This window comes from Pezoporus wallicus, unplaced genomic scaffold (genome assembly GCF_028554395.1).
Source record: "Pezoporus wallicus isolate ANWC-B61680 ecotype Strahan unplaced genomic scaffold, APGP_CSIRO_Pwel_v1 contig_6966, whole genome shotgun sequence".
In the NCBI taxonomy this organism is placed as follows: domain Eukaryota; kingdom Metazoa; phylum Chordata; class Aves; order Psittaciformes; family Psittacidae; genus Pezoporus; species Pezoporus wallicus.
This window is the reverse complement of record NW_026639746.1, coordinates 1,937,206-1,963,962: the sequence shown is the minus strand read 5'-3', so window position 1 is coordinate 1,963,962 and position 26,757 is coordinate 1,937,206. Positions and strand designations below refer to the sequence as shown.

The 26,757-nt window shown below is 37.8% G+C and overlaps 1 protein-coding gene across 1 annotated transcript in view; it reads left to right on the top strand.

The window, feature by feature from the left end:
• Positions 1–1,090: 1,090 nt before the first annotated feature.
• The window catches only part of IL17REL (interleukin 17 receptor E like), a 45,229-nt gene continuing 19,562 nt past the window's right edge, over positions 1,091–26,757 (top strand). Inside the window, exons 1-4 of the mRNA XM_057415796.1 lie at positions 1,091–1,917; positions 18,668–18,695; positions 24,350–24,499; positions 25,304–25,413. Of these exons, the coding sequence (XP_057271779.1) occupies positions 1,816–1,917; positions 18,668–18,695; positions 24,350–24,499; positions 25,304–25,413 (390 nt within the window). The 5' untranslated portion in view covers positions 1,091–1,815. The remainder of the gene's footprint in view (positions 1,918–18,667; positions 18,696–24,349; positions 24,500–25,303; positions 25,414–26,757) is intronic.

Here is a 26,757-nt window from a genome sequence, read left to right as displayed (position 1 = left end):
AAGCTACTGAAGAGTGGAGCTGGAGGAGTTGTCTCAGATCTAAGTTTAAAACAAATAATCCAAAAGATTTAGACTAGTATCTGAAACAGTAGTCAAACAGTATTCTACAGGGACCCATAAATTACAATGGAAATTGAGGCTGCAAAACTACAAACTGTGGAGTGTGCTGAAACTGGCTTGCTTGCAGTAGACATGCTGCTAAATGACCCACTAAGCAGAGTCAAAATGTCTTTTTGGTAGAGGAACATCATGACTCTGATCATTCAGTAAACATCACTGTGCTATTGTGTAAAAGATCCTTGATCTGCTCACTCCTGAATATTGTGTGTTGGACCTGCTATCTCAGAAAACAGTATAGTAAAAATGAAGGGATATAGTCTTAGGAAAAATTGGCTGATGTACTAGAAATCAATAAAATTGTGGCTGTTTTGGCAAAGGTGAGGTGAGAATGGATATTCTCTATTTTTTTCTAAAACATGAACAAGGGGGGAACCCAACTGAACCATTTGGAAGCAGTTTTAAAAACAAAACAAATAAACAGTTTGGTTGTGTAACTTGTTGCCACAAAAGTTTTCAAAACTGGAAGGATAAATAGATGCAAAGAATTGTGGTATAAATTCATGTAAGAAAGGTCAATAAAAGCTATTAAAAACAGTACTGTGCACATGGCTTTCAGCTCAGGAAATCTGTAGGACCCAGGTCATTGGAACTGGTAGCATATAGGTTAAAATAATCCATGGAAGTAGCATAGTTAACTTCTTTCTTATTTTTCCTAAGCATCTGCTACTCTAATCCTGTTAGGCACAAGAGAGTGGGCTGGGCAGACCTCTGATCTGGTGTATTTGATCAGTACTGTGATTGATACTGCTCTTTTTCTTCCAAAAATGAAGTCTTACTGGAAAATTGATAAACTGGACTCACATGAAAGTATCTAAAATACAAGTACAGTAGATACATTGGCAGAGTAGACACTGTCTTTTACCTGTTTGTTAAAAAAGAACATTGATGAAATCACATCCTAGCAGATGGTGTTAATTGTGTATTCCCTACTTTAACTGTTGTAAAAGGTTTTGCAAGAGCACCGAGAACTTGGATTCTGGTACTGTCCTACTAAATAATAGCTCGCTTAGTTGTGAGCAAGCCCTCCCTATGGAGTAATAACTCCCTAGTTCACCTATGGGCATAACACACCACATAGAGCCATGTGAACCAGAAAATGTGTTTTTGGAATACTTGTTCCTTGTGATGAGTAGTGGGACTATGTAAGGCAGCACCCAGAAAGACATTCCTGGGCATTTTGTTGTGCTAACAGCTATTGAAGTGCTGGGACTCACTTGCACCCTGCTTTTAGAGCTGGTGATGTTGAGCTGCTTTGGCAAAGCTGTTTTTCTTTTTATTTAATGCATCAGAAAGCCAAGAAAACAAGTAGATGTAAGAATGCATTTGGATTCCAGTGAACCTGCCTGGTACATCACTCTAGAAACAAAATTCCTGCTTACACACAGAATTTACAGAAAAGAAATTTGTTAAAACTGGTATGAAGCTGCCATGGTAAAATCCAGAAGGAAAATGCTTTGAATGTGATTGTCAGAGATTCATGTTTCCTGTTTTTCAAAATGGGACATGAGTTGAACGTGTTGTATGTTTCCTACAACTAGCAATTTTCTTTCTTTGAAATGTGTTAGAGGGAGGAGTCCAGAAGTGCTGTGGGAGGGACTAAAATTCATATTAAAGTTTTAGCATGAGAGGGAGAATTGTCAGAGTAGAAGGTTTCTTCTGAGGTTTTGCTTTCTTATTTTTTTTTTCCAATTTAGGATGATAAATATTCATGTTCAGATTCTTCTAACAATTCTTTTTTGGAATTCTGATTGTCAGATTATTCCCAGGATTGAAGAATGTGGACTTTCATGTTCTCAGGTAATCTCTTGCTTATTCCTATTTGCTACCTATTAATTTAGTAGTTGTAGGTTGCCAAAATAATAGTGAGAAAAGCAAGAAAGAAAAATGGAAGACTAATTCAGCTGTCCTGAACATTCACTTTATATTTCTGTCATTCTGAATCAAGTGTCCAAAGTGGCAAAAATGATTGTTAGGAAGGGAGTAAGAAATGTATCTTACAAAATTTCCAGCTGCTGTTGTTAGTACCTTTTAAATCTGTCCTTTGTATTTGAAAAAATTTACTAAGTTCGTATTCATTGCTTTGGAGAGCCAGTGTTTGCAAGAGCAGTGCTGCCAAAGAGATGAAGGAGGAAGGGATGGAAGGGTTCAGAAACTGCTAACTATGTTGGGAGTACATAATACTGACTTTCATGTGAAAAAAAAAATGAATTAAGCTTGAGAAAGCGTAAAAACTGGGTTTAATTTTGTGGGATGAATGGAACTGCAGTGTTAAATTAATTACTTATGTATGTGCATAAAGTGGAGTCTGAACCATATGCCATCTCTTTCATGTATTTGAAATTCGTATGTTTCCAAATATCCCCACAAAGGGGCAGTGTGGAGATATCCTACTTCTGTTGGCATTTTGAAACTGTAAGAATAATCTGAAAGATATATAAATAATAATAATAATAATAATGAATAAAATAATAGTGTACTTGACTTTTAGTCTTAGTTGAGAATGATAACTATGTACTTTCTACAGAGAAGCAGAATTGATGGCATGAAAGACAGTGGCTGTCTGTTCAGACTTCTTGAATATGCCAGTGTTTATGAGAGGCAATGAGGCATCCTAAAGTGGTACTACACAGATATTAAGTTAGTACATGTTTCAGCAAGTTATTCTATATTTTATATGTTTATCCTAGAAAATATCAAGAATAAAGATGCTTATAAAACACTAGGTTGAGGGACCCCTCCCTTGAAGTTGTTTAATATTCCCACATTTAAATTCTGTAGTGTCTATCTACTTAAATAATGTTTTCAGAATCATAAAGTATAGTCATAAGATGTTAATCTCTAGATGTGGCTGAGGACTTTTAAAGAATTTTAATGTACTTAACATTTATGAATGCAAACGTGCATTTTAAATAATTTATGCTCCTCAGTCTGCTGCAATGAGAGTTTAAAATAGAGATGATTAACCATTCTAATTTATCCCTCCACAGAGTGTGTGACTGTCAGGCTCAGCATGTGAAAAACAACACCACTCTTTTTACGGTGGGGCTCTCTCTAGCGGATAGGGTTTACCTCTGAGGACCTTAAACAGCATCTTTCCCTGTCATAGGCATGCATGTAAGAAGATTGATTCATTGGATGCTTAAGATATAGATTTGTCCTACAACATATTAAATGAATGTTGGATAAATGAGAAAGGTGTCGTATTGTTTGGTTTTTGTGGTTTGTATTTTTTTTTTTTTTTGTCATTTTGTGGGATTTTTTGTTTGTTTGTTTTGTCTTGCTTTGCTTTAGTTTACAGGGGAAATACATTGTTTCCACTATAATGGAATCAATGAATCATCTGTGATGTTAAAGACAGGATTCAGTTCATGTTCTCTATGTGATGTTTTTGCTAGTTGTATTCTGTGGAATGTTGAACACATTAATGACTTTTTAAGACAAAAATGTTTTCTCACTGGAAACAACAATGATCTCAACAGGATAAATTACTGCCAGCACAGCATTTCAGTCTACTGCAGAGCATTTTAGCTACATGAAATTAGGAGTCTCACTACTAGCTTGGTAGAGAAAACTCCTTCCTTTTCCTTTGGAAGTAACTTCAATTTCCCTACAAAACTGACCACAATTTGTGGCTTCCATCCCATTCTTACCTGTGTTAGTTTGAAAGGGAGCTGTTTAACTTCCTCCATAATTTTGCCTCAATGGTCTTTATAGGGGCACTAACCAGGGTTTAAAATTTGTCTTTGTCTATGTGCAATATGTGTGCTGTTTTCAATGCCATGTTTTGTAGCAATTTGCTTAATGTGATAGTGAGATACTGTAATTTTAAAACCACCATAAGTTTTCTGTAGCTGCTATTGCTACAAGTATTACAGAAAATTGTTTTTTTATGAAGTTTTCTGATAAGTTTATATAAGTGGATTTCTCTTCTGCAGAGTCAACCCTGAGGTTGTGTGGCTCTTCATCAAGCAACAGGGGAATGAAAAGCTATTGATTTGCATTTTGCTACTTTTTTCGGACTGTGGGTGCTGTCAGAAGGTTTTGAGTAGCATTAATAACTAAAACCCTAGAGTTTGACCAGCAGATCAGATTTTAAGGTGGCTGTGTCTCCTGAATATTTGTAAGCAGTTTTGACCTCCTTGGCTACTCCACTTTGGTTATTCACTTTGAGTTGTTCATTCTATTAAGAGTAAAGCATGGGCTGCGAGAGGGAAATAGTGACACAACTGTTTTGAGGTATGTGACTTAAAAACCCTTCACTGATTAGATTTCGGATCTTATTATAGTTTTATGAGTCATTCTTAGTTTAGCACATGTATTCAAAGACATCTTTGCATTGCCTTATACAAGGCAACATCCAGGTTTCATTACTATACCACAAGCTGTACTTCTGTTCAGTACACGAAAGGAAAAGACAAAAGAACATTGGACGTTTATGCAAGTAAATGAAAATTTAAACAGCATGAAAATATACAATTGTGGGTTGAGTTATGACAAAGGAACAACCAAGCTTTTATTATGCACTATGATTTATTTCTCCTTCCTTATTTTAATGGCTTGGCTTTAGAACTTGTGTGGTATTCTGGTATTCAAAGGTTAAATACAATGGGTTTGGTCTCTATGCCTCACCCAATAGAAAACACAGTTATCAACCAAGTTTCCCTGTAAAACCATAGGGGAATCCCAGCCTGCAATTGAAATTGGGTTTGTGCCCTACTCATTTTACAATCCGCATTGTTTGCAGGCTGTACACAAAGAAACAGGCTTACACCAAATTTGACTGAACAGCTGGTAAAGATCAAGAGCACTACATTTAAAAAGCTCTCCAGAAGACTATGAAATAGTATTTGTATTGTTTGCCATTAAATGTAGTAATGTTTCCAAAGTCCATGGATAAAGAAGGAAACCCAAAATGGAATCTGGGATTTCCCTGCAATTATAAAGGTTATTGGCAACAAATTCTTGATATAGTTGCTCCCTGTTCATGGTATTCACAGTTGATGTATGTGGTGTTTCTTTACTGGATATTTATGCCAGAGATCAGTCTATTGTTGCTGATTACTACACCCTGCAAAAACAGTGCAAAAACCAGCCCTTAGGCCACTAACTCAGCTGGCATAGATTGGCATACTTTGGCATTCTTACGGTAAGCAATTCGTATTTTGACAGTGATCCCAAGCCACTAAAAAATGGGCCTGATAAGCTAGGTGACATAATTCAGTTGTTCCCTGAAATATGTTTGAAAATCTATTTTCAGACCTAGAAAATCTATTTTCAGACCTGGCTTCCTCAGAACGAGTGAGAGAGATGCAGTGTGAAGTCCTGACATAGGACGATGATTCACCACAGACTTTTTTGTGCATTCATTGACATAGTTGATGACCAGAGGAGATGCATAGAAATATAAAACGTACTCTCTGCTAATATTTGTTGAGTATAATCCACAAGAACATGCACTACATAGAAAGCCTGGGTTTTGCACTCCTGCCTGTCACTGACTCACTTGTGTGGCCCTATTAAAGTAATTTCCTCTCTCCAGTTTTCACAAGTACAAAATAGTGCTGACCTTCCTGTGTGATGTCTTAATTACATGTTTTAGTTAAGTGCTTTGAATACTATGATTAAGTGTTAAGTACTCATTAGTCAAAACAATCATATTGAGTCACTGTATTAGAGTGATATTAACCCATTTGCTTAGATATCCCTGCTTGCCTTCTCTGCTGAGAGGACAGCTGCACTTCAGTGAGTTAAGGTGACTTATCTCTTGAACTGTGTTTTACATTTGCTCTTAAGGTCAGAAATAGCTTAACAATGATATAAGACACTTAACTTCCATGTTTCCTGCTATGTCCTATACCATCCCATTTCCTCACCCCCTGAGAAGAAAACAGCCCGTGACAGATACAAGCAGGGACTTACAAAATACTTCAATGTTCCTCATTATTAGAGCATCTACCAACACTTTCAGGAGTGGTGGAGATGGAGAAAGCCCTGCAAGTCCCAACTTGCAAAAAATGCAACAATAGCTCTTGTTTATTTTCTTTCTCACCTCTTCCTTCCTTGAGAGCTCTGGAGAAAAGTTAGGTTTGAAAGAGGTAATCCACTGGAGTAGCAGGAGCTGAGGCACTACAAGAAAGTCGTGGAAGCTGGGGTCACAAAATTAACAGGTGTTGGAACTGGACCTGACAAGGTATCCTGAAACTGAAACACAAGGCAGTGCTAGAATCTTCACCACCATCATATGTCACATAAATATGTGCAATCAGTATCCGTAGCAGGAAGTAGATTTAAAAAAAAACCAAACCAACAAAAAAGGGATATGTAAGCAGGCTCAGCAGGAGATGGGAGCAGGTGACCTTTATTATTGGCTGTGAATGTTAGCTCACAGATCTCTCTCAGCCCTGATCTTAAGGAGGGAAGATGTTCGTCAGCTCCATTTGAGCATACAGTGATGAATATGGAGATCTGGGAGTAGGTGCTTGCCACAGCTGCAGAATATTGTTATCTGACTGCTTTGCAGTTGGAAAGCTACTTGTAATTTGATGAAATCTAGGCTGACAAATCTTTTTTAGGAGTGGTAGTAACTATAATGAGACCATGTAGTGTGGCCTGGCTGGAATTCATGCAGTGAGGTCTAGGGTTAGCTTAATTTGTACATTTGCTGAAGCTGACAATGCTGTACCTGTTACTTTGTCATGTTTGTTTATACTATCCTGGTATTCCTCTCTTGCCAGAATGCCTATGCATGGGAGAGAACCAGGGATGGTAAAAAATGAGAAGGAACAAAAAGAGGGTTTAAACACTTATTTCGAAGGATAGCTTGTGACTTTTTGGTTCAGCATTGAGAAGCTCACCTCATTCCCAGATAGGCAGGTAATTTGGACCTAAGAAAGAAGTTTCCCCCTACTCTAACCACAAATAATTTGGTTTCTAGGAGCCCTGAATTCCTGTGTGCTGTGGTTACAAGGCTGTTCAAATCAGGAGCTGTTATTTGAAGTTCTGTGTGTTTTGTTACCATCATCCTTGCAAGAGATGCCTAGGTTTTATATATCAACTCTGGCACAGATGTTTTTGTATTAGTCTTCATACTCTCAGGAAAATATTTTTCTTTGTGGAACTTTTTTCATTTTTTGGCATTTATTTGCTTTCTGTTTTTGTGGTTTTTTTTTTTTTGTTTGTTTGTTTGTTTGTTTTTGTTTTTTTTTTTTTGAAACCAGGGGTTTATTTGCCATCTTAAAAATACAAAGCAGAGAATATATCCCGAACAGCAGTGTGTCAGTGTCCAAGTTCTAGACCAGCTCTATGATACGGACACATCACAAAACTGACCCTGCTTTTACAACTGCAGGAATTCAGTGGTCTAGAATTTTCTGAGGTCATGAATAAGCTGGAAAGTCACAGTAACTAATGATGATGAGATCTGGAATGGATTGCTTGTGGAGCTTATAGAGATCTCCACACATGCTAAGAAAATCTCAGTTGTCTCAGATAAAGGTCCTTCTTCCTAAGGCTGAAACGTAAAGTAGATGGCATCTTGAGTTCTTTCTCACCCCAATATCTCTGCTTTCATTCATAATTTTCTCTCTTGTGGGATGTAAAGATGGTCTGTCAAGTCATATTTAGCTTATTCCTTTGGAACAGTCAACAGAGCCGAGGTTGCTCTTGCTGTATGGCATATCCTGCCCTTTCAGCATGCAAAGTACTGAACTCACCATGAAAACTGTATGGGACATATAATCTCCCTCAGGAAGTGTCTATGCAAAAAAGATGAGAGTTTCAGTTTTACTTTGCAGATTATCTGTGGCTCTTGCAAGAAAATGTTTCAACTTAGTTGCTTTGAGTATGTGTGGTAAATTTCAGTCATTTCTGGAAAACTGATTGTCTTGGAGTTGCCTCTACTTGCCTGCATATTTTCAGAAAGTATGAATCATATAAACAACATTGTACAGTACTAGATGTGCATTCATTGTCTTTTCTTGGAAAAACTTTGAGGAAATAGAATTTATTGCACTTAACACATTTCACTGTCTTCAGTTTTGTTTTTCCCTTTCATCTCCACTTATGCAAACTTCCTTGATGTTTTTCCCACTTCCTCATCTCCCTGACCTGCTGTTCTTCCTTCCATGACTGCAGTGACAGTTTTCTGCATTACTTTACAAATGTATATATCTTTCTATTATATCTCCTTTTAAAAAAAAATAATTTTTGCTAGTCTCATTATAGTATCATGCTTCATGCTTAGTTTTGGTCCGTGGTGTGTTAGTTTATCTATAATATGGCATTTTTAAGTGTAAGAGGACCAGAAAATAGGTAAGCAGGGTTTTTAGCTCTTACCAATTTGTTCCAGGAAGAAATACTTCTAGGAGCTTATAGGGATTACTAGAATTTGGAGCAGGGGTTAAAGGAGCTATAGCTCTCTTGTCTCCACTAGCTGTATTTTCCCTCATTTTCAATATATTTAGATATAATAGAATAATTTTTGCAGCATGGTCTCATCTGTGTTACCATTCAATGCAGGTGAGGCCATTAGTAACACGGTTTAGGGGTGGACTTGACAGTCCTGGAGTAATGGTTGGACTTGATGATCTTAAAGGTCTAGTTGATTCTATGATTCTATGATTATTTTCTCTTCCACTTAGGGGAAAAAAAACACATACTTTTTAGCCAAATGTGAGGCATAGGTGGTTTTCAGTGAGTAACAGCTATCATTAAAAATGAGACATAGAGTGAAGCAATATATGAAGGTACTGAACACCGATGGGTTTATTAAGCTGAGGCAATGCCCAGGAATTGTTTCTGCCTTTAGGGACAAGAGCATGATCAGGAGAGTCAGGTGAAACAATGCTGCTGTTGAAACATTGGTAGAATCCTGCCTCTTTGGAAGCCCTTCTTTTGGACCTCTGCCTTCTTTAGTTGGACTGTGCTAACTTTAGCAACTACAGTACCTGGAAGGTACACAAGATAAAGCCAAACATAATTATTCCATAATTTGGTCCTCAGCCCCCAGCAAAGTTAGAAGTTCACAGTAAAAAAAGAAATAGACTGTGTAATGACTTTTTGAGTAATTATTTTTTATTTTGTCTTTTATATTATTTATTCTTCCTTAGCATTTCCAAATTTATTCCTAACTGGCTTCTATATTGGTTACCTCGAACTGCAAATGTTTCAGCTGGAATGCACAGTATAGATACTTTCAGTAGAGCTTTTGTATGTGGCATTTTTTGAATGTGTTTTAATCTTTCATGTACATACACTGCTAGCTCTTTCAAGGAAAGCTATTTTGGCTTTTTGTGGCTCTTGATAGGAGAGGAAAGGCAAGTATAGAGGGATTCTGGTGCAAGATTTCTGTTGTAGGATTAAGACTTTCAGTTGCCATAATAATAGGAATAGTTAGGAAGTAATCCTGTGAAAAAATTTCAAGTGTGCAGCTGCAAAATAAATGAATGTATGTTTTCACCTTTGTGTACTAGTCTTTTCCTCATTTTGCTGTGGCTAGAGTGTTTTTGTAACTGAAGCAAGCACAGTTAGAGCTAGTCGGGTGTCTTAGTCATTAAGTCTTTAATGGAAACAGTTCCTTAACTGATACTGTGGCATCAGGAAGGAATGCAGTGGACTCTCAGGATTGCCATCAGAAACTACTTTACCGCTGCTTCTAGCATGACCTGAGGTATCATTTGTACAGCCGTACGGCCTTACAGCCTTACACAATCATGTAACAAGCTACGGCTAGAATAAAACCAAAGGCAACATTTTAAATATTTCCCATCAGGAAAAGCTATAATCAGGGGTAGTTTCAAGGTTATTTAAGTTTGAAATTCTTCTGTTTAAGGAGAAGAGGAAGAAACACATTATGTATGGGAGCTACAAAAAATCAGAAACGTGCTCCTGCATATATTTCCATGGCTTTGAAGGGTGTCAGCCCTGACACGTGGCCTCCAAAGTCTTGAAACTGTTATAATAAATTATTGGCAAGTGTGCTTCATAGTTCTAAATTTTGGTATTTGTGATTCATGCTGGCAGGGTTGGGATTAGCAAGTGAATTTTTGGTTTTAAGCCCTTCTGCTCCCAGCATTTCTGCAACATTCACCCATTCTATGACCCTGCTCCTTTCCTGTTGTTCCAGGTTATTAAATACAGATTAAATGGAGACAATGAAAAAGCATTAGTGACTTGTCAGGGCAGTATAAGAAACCTGCATGCTCACCATGGTGCTGCCTCAAGTTAGGCAAGGGAAAAAGTTAAGCCCTATGTTAGTCTCACCTCCAGTCTCCACAACCCAGGCACCTGAGTTAGGAGCCAGACTTTGATGTTCTTTCTTCAGAGTAGCTGCTGAGTCACTCTTCTGAAGTTTCAGCTTCTGGTTTTGGGGTGGTTTTTTGAAGAATGCTGAAAATAAAATATAAGTGGCTTTACAGATTTCCCACTTGAACGGTGAAATCATTCAGTGTCCTGGGTTTAGCAGCAGTGGTCAATTTTCAAATTGACCGCTACTGCTAAACCCAGGACACTCAGCTTTAAAAATTACATCTTGCCTGTCCTTCTCCCAGGCCATTTTTTTCATATCCTCCGTATGCAGTATCACTGCTTTGACAGGAGGCCTGGGAAACCCTCTCCTTTACTGGGCAGTGTAGCAAACTTAGTAGCAGACCCAGCTCCCTCAGCCTTTCCTCATGCGAGAGATGCTCTGCACCCTTCGTCATTCTTCTCTTCACTCCTCAAGCTGGGTTATTCTTGTAGCCTTTTCTGTGCTACAGAGACCATTATTCCATGCTAACCTCAAAGCATGGGGTAGCTGTAGTTGTCTGGAGAGCTTGTGGAATCAGTGTCCTCCAGTTTTTCAAGAAATGGTAAAAGAAATGGCTGACGTGATCTGGTGTTGGTGACAGTACTGCTTCTAGCAGGAGGCTGGACTTGGTGACCCCCAGAGGCCCCTTAAAGCCTAGATTTCTTTGTTTTTATTTTATCATCCTCTGTGTGAGATCTCCAGTCATTCACTGAACTAACCATTAATGCTGTGTTAGAATGTCCCTGTCTCATTGTTAAGACTAGAAGTGCTGATTTGGTAGATTAGTCTTCCTTTCAAGTAGCTGAGTAGTCTGAAATTTTTGACACTCTCTGCATGGGATAGTGCTGATTTATACCAGCTGAGGATATGGCATTCAAAGTACATTTTAATTTTACTTTGTCTATTGTATGAAATTCTGATTTGTTAACAACTTTTATGAATGTTTTAGGAAACATGACATCAAAATGATTGGCATATATATATATTTTTTTTTTCCTAAAATGTTGCTTCAAGTAAGTTTTGCTTCTAGTCTTGTAGTTGAAGCATACAATAGAACAGGCAGCTTTTATTTCAGACTGTCATAGCTCCCTTTAGTCCAATAAATTTAAAAGCAAGTGGTTTCTGTACACATCCTTTTTGTATCATGTTATTTTTACATACAATTCACTTAAAAATATGAGGGGGCATTCTTCCCAGTTTTGAGACCTCGAAGCAATATTATTTTGTCTGGATATTCACTTATAGGATAAATGCATGTCTCTGCAAAGAGTTCTCAAAGATATAATTACTGTGCTGCCAACTCTTTCACTTGTCCTGCTCTGTAAAAGAGGTACAGCCATGCAGCCACAGTAAAGGTCAGAAGATATTATATGCTGCATGCAGTCTAGCTAAAGTACATGAGAGTCCAGTTAAAATACAGGAACAGGATTTCTCTGCTTCAGTATGGTGCAGGAGGAAATAATACTGACTTGAAGACAGAAATCTCTGTTATACTTGCATAGTAGCAGGTAAAGAGAAGGACAAAAATCAAAGGGGCCTGAGGGTCTTGTGTCAGTCGTGTTCCTACATTACTGAAGTACTGCTAGATGGTTATGGAAGTGCTGGCCTTGTGACAAGCAGCAGGTTTTGGAGGATAGGTCCATACATTTGCATGTGCATGTGAAATGGCAAATGCAGGAGACAAAAATTGGTAAAAGGCTCTGCTTTAGACCATTGTGAAGCATTACTGAAGGTTGTCCAATAATCTTCAGTAGCCCCAGTAGTATCTTCCCTGTTGTCAGTTCACTGTTTAGCTGAGAGCACATCAGCATGGCATTAGCACAGGCTGATGTTACCTTGCTCTGCTGGACACAAGCCAGCTCTCATCCAAAAAGCGTGTGACCTTTTTGGCACTCTACTGAGCCTGAGCATAAGATCCCACTTCTCAGTAGTACTTGACCTCTCAGGTTCAGCACCGCACTAAGTCATGGGACTGTTTTTGTTTGGCTTGGAACACACAGAGAGAGACTTGGAGCTGGATAAGGCATACACATGATTCAGTATTTTGTTTTTAGTGTTCTGTTAAAAAATCCAGCAGCATCCAGGCACTCCTGTAGAAGCAGTAGTTCAAAGTAGTCCAAAATAAAGCTTTGCTGTAAGTTCAGGTGCCTCTTCCTTTTCTGCATGAACAACAGTCCAAATGTTTCCTTCTATGATTGCTTAGATGATCCCATTGCGTGCTGTTTACATGTATCTGATCACCACGCTGTCAGTAAAAGTTGAAGAACAACCTTGTGGTATGCCAAAAATTAAGAAGGATCAAGAGTAAGAGAGATAGTTTTACCTTGGCAATGGAAGTAATGCCACATGATATCAAAACAAATACAGGTGCTCCTTTTGAGAAAAGTTCTTCTGGGGACACTGCATCAGCAGCACTATGAATTTTTAACAGTTCTAATTTATCATATTATATGTATTCATCATTATAATTCCTGTTTCTCAATAAATATAACCAGAATTTCTCTAAGCCTATTATTTTTCTTTTTCACCCATTTCCAGTAACATGTCTTTTTGTATGAATTCTTGACTATGATATAGTTAAGATTATTTTCTCTTAGTGGGACAGGAATCATTATGTGATCCATGTGATTTTTCTTACTGTAAAGAATCCTGTTTCCTTATATTTGGGAAGATAAATACAGTGGTAACATTTATAAGAATAGAATGAGAAAAGTCCTGTGATGTCCCAGTCCCCACCAGCAACAAGGACATGTAAAGTGCAAAGCTGTTGTCTCCTTTGCTTGTGCAAATAGCTCTGGAAAAAGCTAAAACATACTCTGTTTCCATTTGTGAAGTTATCCCTAGATACAGTTTTGGGGGCTGAATGTCTCTGTGAAAGAAACTGCAACTATTTTTGGTAGTCTGAGAAGCTTTTGATACTGCTCATTTCCTCTCATTTCCATTCAAAGTTCTTATGTTGTATAGAGCCATATAACTGCGGCTGTCCACTGCTCAAAGACTTTTTTGTTTATGGAGGTGACTGAGATCGCATCAGCATGTTCAAGTTTTTCACTAAAGGCCATGAGAAAGCTTTTAGGACTCTTATGGCCCAGTATCTTTAGGCTTTTCCCCCCCATGAAACAAATGGGGTGAGCAGATGGAGAAAAGAAGGCTGCTGCTGGATTGCTGACATAGAAAGCGGTAAATAGCTCCATCTCTGTATTGGAGGATAACTACTGATATGACATGGTTTTGGTGCTTCCAATTGAGACAAAGATTACCACTTTCTGACATATCAAATAAACCCTAGTGGGAAACTGGCTTTGGAACTGTGTGTGGTTCTGGTCACTCCATTTGGACAAATGCGTAAAAGTAGAAAAAGCTGCTGAGAAAGGTGATGGTAAGAAGGAAAGCCGGTTTTATTAGAGAGGAATAATGAGCTTGGCTTTTGTAGTCACAGAGAAAAAGATGAGAAAAGGTTTGAAGATAAATGGAAAGAAAATTCCAGGGTGGAAATCATCTATTTAAGTGAAAAGATAATGGGCACAATGAGAAGTCAGTACAAGCTAACCATTATTGTGTTTACATTAGAAATTAAGATTTTGTGATGGCAGAGAGCAGGGATTCTGAAATAGCATTGGCTATTGGAGTAGTGCACACAAATGGCTGACTGGTTTTAAAATGAAGCTTCACCACTTTTTGAAGGGGATTGGATGATGTTGTTATTAGGGGACTAGACCCAGTGATCTGGGACATCCTTTCTAATTCTGTGCTGAACAAGATGGATCTGTGCAGAACATCCCCTCTGGACTGGAAAGAAAAAAGAACATGATTAAATTAATCATCTTTATCAGCCTTTTGGCTACAATTTGAGCATCAGTTGTTGCAAGGCTACACTTTCCCTGTGTTGTAATAACACGCACAGTCCCATGCTTACTGTTAATGGTGGCCAAAACCAGAAATTGCTGGAATAGAAGGAAACGTCAGAATATGGTGTGTTCCTTTTTCTCTGCCCTCTCTGTTATTTGAAACTAAGTAGAAATGCAGATAATAGCTTTGCCACTGAGTATCTCTCAAAGGAGGAAGAACTCTTCACTCTTGTCCTGGGTTCAGCAGTAGCAGTAGTAGCTACTGCTGAACCCAGGGCAACTCTACGTACACTGGCTTTAATGTAGACACCTTAACAGATAATTGTTAAGTGTCTAACAACCTTGTCTCAATTAAAGAACAAATTTTAAGGCATATTCAGGAATAGTACTATTCCTTGTGGAGTTATGGAAGAGCTGCCACCAACTCTTCTATGGACAAGGTACAACAGTGCTAACAGGTGAACTGTGAAACTGAATTTGCCTCAGATTCTTTCCTACATGACAGAACATTCAGGGAAGAATTTCCACAATTCTGCACTTGATTCATTGCCTGGAGATATGAGAGGAAATGGGCAACAGGTTTAATCTTTGTTTCTTATCCATGGCAATTTTAATTTATGGAAATGCTCTCTGTGCCCCCAAATCCAAATCTTTCTCTGCTGATCTCACTTTCTTCTCTACAGTCTTTAAACAAAAGAATTTGATATTACAGTTGGCTTAGACTGAGAAATTGCTGTGCTAGCTAAAAAGTTGGCACCACACCTCCTATTCAGAGTGCTGCACGTTGGTGGTGTCTGTTCAGATAACCTCTAGCTACAGTTGAGTAATACCACAAATGGGGAAAACCCTAGAGAAATAGGAAAATCCCTAACTGTTTGTGCATTGTGTAAGTATATTTTGCTTAGGCTCTTTGCCAAAGCGGATAGGAATCAAAGATGCTCTCTGTATAGGAGTAAAATGTGCTATCATGATCAGGATCTTATTTTTTGCATAAAAGACACCCATGGCATTTGTGAAAGAGGAAGAAAATTTCCATTCTGGTTTTAGTGTGTTATGTTTTTATATTGCATTCATCACTGAAAATTCCTGAAAACAAAAGATATGGAAAGTGGGAGAGGAACTTGATTAATTTATTTGAGCTCTTCTTTGAGACAAATGGTCTCTTTTGGCTATTTTGCAAAAGGATTATAAAAGAATATACTGCCTCCACCCCTCCCCCTTGGTATTGTACAATAAAAAGAAACACTTGTTAAAAAAGGAGGAATTTAGCTGTGACAAAATGCTCTCTGTAACTGGCAAGTGTTTGTGCAAATGTTTGATTCTTTATGTAAACCTTCCCCACAACGCCTCACCCAGAACAAAACCAAGTGCTTAGGAAGGACAAAACATCTCCCTACCAGAACAGAAATCACTTATGGATATGTTTCTTTTTTTCCCATGGAGAAGATGAGAAAATAAATGCAAGATGGTACTGGGAAGTGCTCAGATGGTAGCATTCATCTGAGCAATAGTATAAACCAGTAATTAATTAAGATAGACCAGAAGGTACAGGTGGATTTCTGCATCATCCCACAGCCTCATGGAACTGGGTGATTGTCTTTTTTTTCCATGTTTGTAACTTAAGACAATTTATTTACATGTAATTTGCATTCTTCAAGTGTCATAACAGGGGCATCAAAGCACCGGCCCTTAAATAAAAGGCTGAATCCTCTGAGTTTTGTGAGATTTTTGTTTATTTCAGTGAGATCTTTATTTTTTCTAATGTATTTTTGCACCCTGATTGTAACCAGACAGAACGGTTGGAAAACTTAATTTAAAGATGATGTTCAAAGAAATTTTAACTGGCAATTGGGAACTCTCTCAAGCCACCTAACCAAAATATTTTCAGTAGTTTAGCTGCCAAATGGGAAGTTAAAAATACAGAAGTAATTTGCTAAATTATCAACCTCATGAAAGATTAATTTCTTCCAGTAAGCAGTGGCTCAGCAATGAGCTGATCCAACAGTTAGGTTTTCTCAGTAAGAAAATTAGCTCCTTAGCCCACTCAGTTGAATTTTTGCAGTCATTTTGTATATTTGTCTGTTCCACACCCTAAGGCCATGGAGAACCTCAAGTTAAGAGGCTGAATTCAGATTGTCCTTCTGCATACTCCTGCAGGGTTCTATTAGAATGAATTCAAAATTAGGGCTTTGAAACAGCAGTTAAAATTCCAGTAGTTTTATATGAGCTGGCATGTTCCTTTTTTATTGGTTTAGTGTTGCACTGAATTATTCAGGAAGCTGTGGTCTTCTTTCTGTTGATCATTGTGCATTAGGAGAATCAGCAAACTACCAATGAAGTTCTTTTGTGGGGGGCAGAATTAATATATGACAAATATTTCTATGAACATATTAGAGCAGAAATGAGGTTGCATCAGTTACATTTTTCAGTCCTTCAGGGGAATTCGAGGAATTTATGAAACCACTGAAATAGAAGTACCCCAGTTTTAGAAGAGTTGTGCAAAGAAGTTTGATTTCCGTGATAGAATCATAGAATAATTTGGGTTAAAAGGGACCTTCTACTCCAACCCCCCCGCAATGAGCAGCAGCACCTTCAACTAGACCAAATTACTCAGAGTTGCCTCCAGCCTGACCTTGAATGTTTCCAGGGGTGGGGAATCTACCACCTCTCTGAGCAACCTGTGCCAGTGCTTCACAACCATCCCTGTAAAAATTTCTTCCTTATGTCTAAATTTCCCCTCTTTTAGTTTAAAACCATTACCCCTTGTCCTATCACAACAGGCCACACTTTTTTGAGTGTTGATGTAGTATCGTGTAGAAGCAGCCAAAGTAATACCTTTAACAATGTCACAAGTAATTTTTATAATCTCCAGTCTGAAAATATAGGACCATCTTTGTCTTTTTATAATGAGTGGTTTAAAATGCTACCTTTAATGCATCTGCACTTTTATGAGTCATAGTGACAAACTGCCAGTTGTAAAAGGTGACAACTTACCTCCAGAAGTTATTATTAAAAATAAAAGTGCCAAAAGGACAGAGGAATGAGAACTGATACAGTTTAGATCCTGTTGACTGGTTTTCTAAAGGCCTCCTTTAAAAACAAAATTACCTAGCTAAGAACTTAAAAGCAGCAATGAAGGACAGAAAACACTTCTTGGGTACTCTAGGCAGCTGCCACAGCGTAGCTAACATGCTGTCATTTCTCACCTGAACAATAATATGATTTTGCTCTACAGCTGTGTTTATGAGGAGGACAGAATTACCTGTGGATGAGAATGCCTCACGGATGACCAAGCAATAGTTATTTTATGGTGTGCTAACGCTTACGTGGGTTGCAGTCTGTTTGTCTGCAACATGGGAACTTCAGGCCTGGGAGACTCGCTGGCTCTAAACCTCAGAGGTTGTTGTTTTATTGACTTAGTATGTTTTAAAAAGGCCAAGAGCTGCCAGTCCCTTTGAGAGCAGAGGAGACAAGGTGGTGCCTGCTCCTTTTGTGGGTGTGACAAAAGTGTCTCTGTGAATGAGACACTGATTTTAGAGGGAAGCAGAAAGCTTTGCCCTGTACAAAGTACTACTGGTATAAAAGTGCTATGTCAAAAACTTGAGTGCCAGAACAACATAAAACAGTATTTGCTGGCTAAGTAATAGCCTTTCTTTAGTATACCATGCATAATAGTCAAAATAAGATTTGTTATTTTTATACTCTACAGAATTTTAGTGTGTGGTTAAGTACTTTTTTTTACTGGGAAAATGAATGTAATCTGTCTGAAAGATAGTTGGAAACTCACTAAAATCTCACTGTCACATTCACTTTGCCTCTTACAAAAACACTTTCCCACCTGAGCACCCTAAGTGCTGTGCCTAATTTTATTTTCAGGATTCCAAGCCAGATAGTTCTAAGAAATAAAAATGAAAGTCTTATTTCTAAACTTCATTTGCAATTACTGTAACACTTCCTTCCACTGGCCTAGTGTGATCCTCTAAAAAAATCATATAATAGTCATTAGTGTTCTAGATATCTTCCATTAAAAAGTCACTTGGTTTCTTTGCCCTGGTAAGAAGCAGTCCATTGTAAAGAATAAGCTATTGGTCACTGTGAATAGCAGTACCTGATGAAATGACATCTGTATTTGATTGAACACTTAAACTTGTTAGAACAATTGCACCTCAGTAGAAATACTTGAAAATAAGGATATTACTGATCTTGTGTCCCCACATATATCAGGTTGTCATACGGAGTAGTGATGTCCATTTTCAGTGTATTTGAAAATCTTTGTTTAATCTCAAAAATTATTTCTGTTGTGGACTGTATGTTTACTTGTTTAAGGTATGTTTGTATTTGTGTACAAAGATTAAGCAATATTTATTTTTATTGTCACCTCAGCTTTTATAATATTTTTTGTTTCTGTTTGCAGGGGATTCATTGTAAAAGCAAGCCTTCCAGTGAGTATACCTCATTCACATTTTTACTACATTTGGTTTTGTAAGATAAAGAAAATTTATTGCAGCTAATAAATCCACTTGGTGACATCCAATCCCTGTCCTGCCAAGATGTTTGCCACCAGTTTCTTTCTACGAAACACTGCAAATTGGTAGGCTCCCATAAATAATAGGTTAATAATGACTGTACATTGTTGCTTTATAATTTTCCTTACCATAGATGGTCATTGGGAGAATTTGCTTAGTCATTTCATATGTTTTTATTGCTTCTACTTATCATTATTACCTACAGTAATAATACAGCTCTTGAATTACCTGAACCTGAGCATCCATGAATCACTCCTCTAGTGCACATGGTCACTTGACAGGGAAGTATGAGGCAGGTACCCTGTAGACTGTTCCCTCCTAGCTGGAGGCCCAACTCTGAGCTCTGCTTGTCTCCATGGTGCCATTCCTGGATGCATTTGGCAGAGTCCACAGGCAGGGAGAAGCTGCAGTGCGAAGCTGCAAGTATGTGAAATGCTGATGCTATGGCATGAGGTGTGAGTTGGATATCAGTGCCGGGAGTCTTACTCTGAAAGCATGGCATTTATGGGACACGTGTTGAAGTGGGGAGAAAGGACATGGCTGTGGAAGGGTGTAGTTAAAAGTCCCACCTGAAAAAGTCTGTAGTCTTCTGCTGGTGAGCAGAGTGAACCGTTGGTGGCTGGTTCCTAAAGAGAATGAATCTCTTTAGGATTAGGCAGCTGAGCTCCTAGTTACACAAACTACATGGAAGGCTGGAGAAGAAACAGGGACACTGACCTTTGCTCTGCCTCACTGAAGCATGCCTTCATGCCCTTGGGCGGCACAGGCTGAGGAATCCAAACCCTTCAACCTTGATCTCAAAGGGAAGGACACCTGCAATATTGTTGGTTATGAGTTAAAATCTGTGCTGGGTGTTACACAAATTTAGATCTAGATAGTGAAAACTCATTACATGTACCACGAGGTGGTGATTCACCCATCTTAGGACAGGGTCTTTATGGGCTGCGAGGGAGGTGAAAGGGGTTCTCCCTCTGTTGACTGCCAGAGATGCTTAGATCACAGGCTGGTTGAGGCTGGAAGAGACCTCTGGAGGTCATCTGCTCCAAAACCCCTGCTCAGGGTCACACAGGTGCAGGGTAACGCATATGATGCACATAAGCTTAAAATAGATGTTTAGCTCTTAGCTGGATATACACTTTGGGCACAGAAGAGTTTGTAAGCTAAAGATCTTATCTTTCAAGATGATGTACATGAAGCAGACCTGGTTGTAGGTTTTCAGTGCTGCCTGAAGATGACTTATCAGCTATCTTTAATACAAGTAACACGCCGGATGACTCAGCCTTATGGGGGTGATGAAAAGACATTTTTCTAGTCTTCATCCTAACTCACTTGTGCAACAATGGGTGTATACTCATTTCTATATTTCCTTTTCCATGGTAATTCTTTTTATTATTTACTGAGATAAAATTACCTTAAAAGACCTTAATTGTATAATAGAACACCTTTTCAGTAGTCGCTGCTTTTAGCTGCCACAAAAAGATTATTTCCTTGAATTCACAGCTATGAGATGAGTGGTATTTGGCAGCAGCTTTCACTCTGCCTTCTCCCGCCTGCTCTTCTACACTATTAGTAGTCCCTAAGGGCTACTGTAGTATTTGAAATTCACTGCAATATATCCAGACATTGATATCAGTATGTCTATGATTTTTAAAAAGCCTTACATTTGGCACGGCTTGTCACTGTGCTGCCCAATATCCTTGAAAATTTGAAATGTTTCTGAACGTACACCTGTGAAACTCTTCTAATTTACTGTGCATTGAAATCTGCTGGGAAAGAGAGGCTGTCAGTCTGAGATCTAATCAATTTCGTAATTGGTGTAAGTACTTTTAAGTAGTCAATTTTGGTATTTATTAACTGAAGTGCACCATGTGGTTATCTTTAGAAGAGGATATCTAGTTTGTTTATGGTTTTGTTGAACCATCCTAACACACAGATGCATCAGATACTGTAGTAAATCATATGCAGATAGGTTAGAAATGCTACTATATTTTATACTCATGGAATGATGCTCCATTGAAGCAGTTTTAGTGTCCTTTAGATATGTTCACAGTTTTAGCACTGTCAGCATCCTAAGTAGTTCAGATTCTTATAATTCCTGTAGGGGAGAAATACAGAACAAAAAACAGTTAGGATTTTCTATTGGGTGTTGGCCTGGACTTGTTAATGTGTTTCCTCTGCAATTTTTTTTGCTGTTCTCCAATTTCATATTCTTGCCTGAGGCTTCAAATTATCCATCTAGTAATTTCTGTTACGTATTCATTGCTCAGCTCTGGCTTCTATTATCCAAGTATACATAAGGTGTGTTTTGCTGTCGTGACAGTTCTGGGTTGATTGCTGCATCATCAGATAAAAAAATAATCTGCTGTGGTTGAGCTGATGGCGAAAGTACAAGGAAAGTGTCTACATGCTGAATGATAAGCCTTGGCTTCTTTATGCCTGGGCTTATATGTGTCCATAATTAAGGAATCTTTTATTACAGCAACAATCCCTCTCTCATGTAGGGCTAATTACAGTTATAATTCATAAAGATAAAGTTTAGGCAAGATTTATCCAGCAGATGGTTTGTGTAGCAAGATGTATCTTTATGTCTTCTGGGGTGTAGATCAAGCTACTCGTGAGAAAAGGAAAGAGGTGTATGTTCCAGAGGAAACTAAGGCGGGGGGATTAAATGATGATAAGGTAAGAGTTTACTGAAGAATTAGTCAGAAATGAGTGTCATACTGCGATGATTTATAGAACTAAAATTATTTTCTGACAGCTTTTCCTTGTATCATATATTCTTTTTGATCCAAAACTAATATCCTCATGCATGATATGATCCATTTAAGTTATTAATAATGAGTTTTGCAGCAACTTTTGCAACTCTCAAAATGGATCATAATGGAAAAAATCCAAAGTGGAAGAATCATTTTATTTTATCCAGTGTATTGCTTATTTGTTCTGACTTTGAAGGCAGAAACTGTGAAGAAGGACAGTGTCCCTGCTTACGGATAGTCCCCAAAACTGTGTTTTGGCATCTGCCTGATGCTAATCTAATGTCAGTAATGCACCTAGTCATGATTTAGAATTCTTCTGAGGTAGTTCCAAGACTGAGACATCTGGTAATACTTTACCTCAGACAGTAATAACTAAGGACCAAATTCAATTAAGTCATGATAGTCTCTCCTAAAAATTAGTAGGGTCAAATAATATAGTCAGATTCACTCAGACAGAATAATTTGTAAAGAACTGTCAGCTGTGACACTGTATATAGATACACATTGCTCTTCCATTAAATTGTTTCTACACAGACATGGGTATTGGCTAGTTTATAGTCCTGGATTGAGAAATTTACACCAACAGTCAAAGAATTGAGCAGAAACAATTGCTCCTAAATACCATTTGGTAATCTCAACTGCATGTCATGCAATGCAGTCAGGAAAGGATCTTTCCGAGGAAAGAGACAGAGCTAAAACTAATTATCACTTATCACATTATTAATAATAATTATCAGGTAGTTCTGCAGTATAATAGCCTCCCAGTTAACTGTGGGTGGATTGATTGGGTGATGTACAGCAGCTCTTCATCCTGATACCTTCAGGATTATTACACCACCCATTCTTGACACATGGAATACAGTGCTCACATCTGGCAGCTGTGCACTGTACTATAAGCCTGTCTCATCTCTGTGGAAGCAGGTTTACAGATTCTTCAAAAGTCTATGTACTCCTCTGCTCTTAAAGCCTAATTTGTATGTTTTGAATGATCTGTGCTTTTTCTTTGGTTTGCACAAATTGTCTTCTCTTGTTGCCAAGATTACCTTGGATAATCAAGAGTTGACTCTACTGTCAGTTGAGGTAAAGTGTCATTGTTTTTCCATTCTTTTCCACTTGGCTCATATCAGTAATCCTGTTGCCTCCAAAAGATGCTTAATGGCTCAAAACCAAGATGATGGAGTGGAGATTCAGGTGTGAAGTGTTTGTTTTTTATGACATTTGATGTGTATCATGAAGGATTTATTTCTCCTGATACCAAGTGTGAGGGCATCTTAAGGCCCGACATGTTCAAGCCTTATGTCAGCCTGTCTTCACATCCTGCATGTATCAGTATCTGATCCTTGACCTTTAAATTTAGAGCACTTTCCTTCACTGGAGTGGTTGAAGGGGTAAGTATGGATAAGCTTTGTTCGTCCTCCTCCACACCCTACCTTTTCTCTGTGAGAACTGTGGATATGTCTTCTATGTGAGTCAACAGGCATCCATGCTTGACAATTCTTGGGTAGGCATTGAGGGATGCACCCTTTCCTGACAATTTAAGAGTGTTATCCTGTCTTTTATGGTGAGCATAGTGTTGTGGCACTGCTGTTTCATCCTACGCTCTTCACCATACTAGTTGAACTCCTCCTAGGAGTATGTTAAGCAGTGTAAATAACAAGAGTCGAGTGTTTTTTTTGTTCTCTCCTCTCATGGGGAGAGGAGAATATGCAGTAAAATACTTTGTTTTACTTGGTTGACTTTTAACTTCCATGCTATGTACCAAAGTGGAAGGGTAAGAAATGCTTCAAAGAAATTGCTATGAAGTAATTGCAGCTACACTGAGGTGTGCTGTATTGTATACCACAAAGCCCAGGGGCAAACCCTAATTCCCTGGCTATTTGTTCTGATAGTTTCTTGAATCTCTTAATTTTTGAGACTAAAAGCAGTGTATGTGATATAGAGACTGCCAAGGAATGCATTTGGGATTAAATTTAAAGGTTGGACTTTATGATCTTAAAGGTCTTTTCCAACCTATTTGATTTTATGATTCTGTAAATCCACTGAACCAACATAAATTCATACATAAATACTTGATTTCTGTGCAGGGCAGTCTGAGAAATAAAAGCAGATAAAGTATCATTCACTGATGAGATCTGGGGCCTCTTTGGGGGGGATTTCCATAGGAAAATAAAATGAGACATAGTAGTTACATTCTGTGCCTACTGTTTGCACCTTGAAGAAAGCCTGGATAATATTTATCCTGCTCTTGCTGTTCTGGCCTAAAGCGGAAGGAAATCTTGTAGGTGTGAGGGACTTTTCCAGGACTAGGAATACAATGGTGCCCTCTTGTGTGAAAGGGATATTTTAACATTTAGCATTTAATTTAGCATTAACTAAATCTAAAATTAAAATGCTATCTATGAGAGTGCTAATAAGATACAGGTAATGGTTTTGAAAAAAGTTTAAATGGATTATTAGCCTAGCCATGATCTAGCAGATATGATTATTTAAAATCACTTTTAGTATAGGTGTGCTCTTCTAGCTTTAATTATTAGAAATGTGATTCCTTTCTCTTATGGGTTAACACTTCCCTAAGCCAGGAAATGTATTATCAAACCCCATGTGCAATTTAGTTTTTTCCAAATCCCCCCTGCATTGGTAGTGAAGCCAACTAGCTATATTGTCCATGTGAAAGTGTTAAGTAAATTACTGGCTTTGCTGAAGTCAGTGGTGACTTTCTTATTGATTTCAGTAGAACTGGAGCTTTATCTTTGGTGCTTTCTCTGACTCAGGTATCCTGTGCACAATGAGATTTCTCTTTCTTTGAATTTGCAGGTGGTATTTTTAACAGCTTCTGCCATGATGCTCCTGCATCCTTATCTTCCATGGTACTGAAAAGCATGAAGATCTCAACAGTGATGAAATGTGCCCAAGGAAGCCCATGCTCTCTTCATTTAAACATTAAAGGAATACTGAGTCTGGATGGTAGGAAGCACATTTGCTACTGAATATTTCTGTTTACTTTTTGTTTGTAGATTTTCAGCCAAATTTTGTTCCATATTGCAATATTTGTGTCCAAGCTGTTTTCATGTAATTAGAAAGATATTTTTTTTTGTGAAACCATGTTACTACAAAACAGGATAAAGCTGTGGCCCTTCTCAAGGGAGTGAGAACTGAGATAGTGAATTAAAGACAACTGAATTTTTCCTTCCAACATAATACACTTATCCTCTACCAGTGCCCCAGGCATACTCCTGCCCTTTTCTTTCTTGTTCTGACATGCATGCATGCACACACACACTAATTCTCTCTGTGCCCTGCTAACCCAGATGTGAGTGACTGCCCCAATAGAAGGAAAAAACAGATTATGTGTCTGAAGTTACAATTCTGCTCTAAAATAAAATGAAAGCACTCAGACTTTTGGGGCATAGTCTATTTTTACTAACACCTCACCATTCGTGCGCTTAGTGTGTTGCTATTTAGATATTTCCTGGTGTGCTTCACTCAGAGTTAATAGGTTTGGTTTTGTTTTGTTGTTGTGTTGTTTTTTTTTTTAATTTGCATGAGATTTTGCATAGTTAAAGTTTTAATTTGTAGCAATCTGTATTAAATCCTTGCTCCTACTCCCATTTGTGTGTTATATATAATGTCCCTTTTTTTAACAAGATAAAATACATGTGCTTTTCACTCAGAAGGAAAGCTTACAATATGATATATTTTAATTTATTTTTTCCTTTTCTTAAAGATGCTCAAATTATGGTTTTGAAATCTATTCTTAACTCATTTCAGAGAATATCCGTGGGCTGGAAATCTGTTCTCTTTCACTGGACACACAGCAATCTCAGTGCATAAATGTGAGGTTTGCTAGGAAAAAAAGCAAGATGCTTAATGGAAAAAAGGTAGACTTCTTTATTTTGGGTTGATATTCTTTTAAATGTTTATGAGACTTTGGGAAAATAAGGATTTATGTCTCCTATTTTCTGTTTTTATTAATTTTGTGGAAAACTGCAATGAAATGTATGCTTCAGCATTGTTAGATGAAACTAACAAAATGTTCTTTTACAACCTATAAGTTGAATTCTCCACCATTTTTGTACTTCCTCCACTTACCTTTTTTGCAAGAGAAGCTTCCTCTGCAAAGCCTAATTTTCACAACAACCTTGCTAGCTTTCCTTTTGCACCCACCAAATTGTGGGAAAACTTTTGTAACTCCAAATGATAGGAAGCACAATTCCACAGGGATTTTAAATGCATACATATGATTTATGTGAGTCCAACCATCTAAGTGGAATTTACACATCTAGAAGACAGCCATTGTGTCCTAAACTCATGGTAATAAATGCAACAACAGAGTACAATTTTTTACTTTATTAAACCCAGACGTATTTGTTATTAAAATTTACAATTGGGGATAAAACATAAGAACCATCCTTGACCAACTGTTTAAAAGACAGTTACTGGTGGGTAACTGTTATTAAAATGTGTTACTTCATGTGCTTTGTAAATGTTACACTGATTGCACATGTGAAATAAAGTTCTTGTTCCAAACTGCAATTGCAGTTTATGCTCTGTACCACTTGATGATCAAACGGTCTTACAGGCAATGTAGGGCCAGCATTGAACAACTGGTAGCTTTCAAAGTAAGCCAAGTTTATAGGCAAGAATCAACAAACACATTTAATTAAATTTTCTTAGTTTTAGCTCAGTGACTAGAATGGTGATGTAAGACGCCTTTTCCCCTCCAAATGCCTTGTACCAAATAAGAATATACACAACATGAAAACCTACATAAAATTTAATAGTTACTGCTGTCAGAATGACGTGCTGTAACTGGACCTCAACTTTTGTTACCTAAATTATTTTCTCTTTCACAAACTGTTACTGGAGTGAACACATTTGCTGATGTTGCCATTAAATCTTTAAACAGACTTTTTTTCCCCTATCTTGCAAGTGTTTGTGCTTGTAAAATGCCTACAAATTGGGACTTTTGGCAGTGTGAAAGAAGTTTTTGCTTTTGAAGTCCAACAAGCCTTGGATACCTGTATGCTTTTAGGATTAATTGATGGCTTGTAGATATTCGGATTTGTGGAAGTGATGAAGACAGCAACATCCTGAATTAGAAATAATGATACCCTTTGAAATCTTGATTATTTTACACTCTTACTGCTACAATATCTGAGACTGCTTGTTGCTCCTTGTAAATATAAATAAATATGATCAAAGAATATTACTTGCTTAGCTCT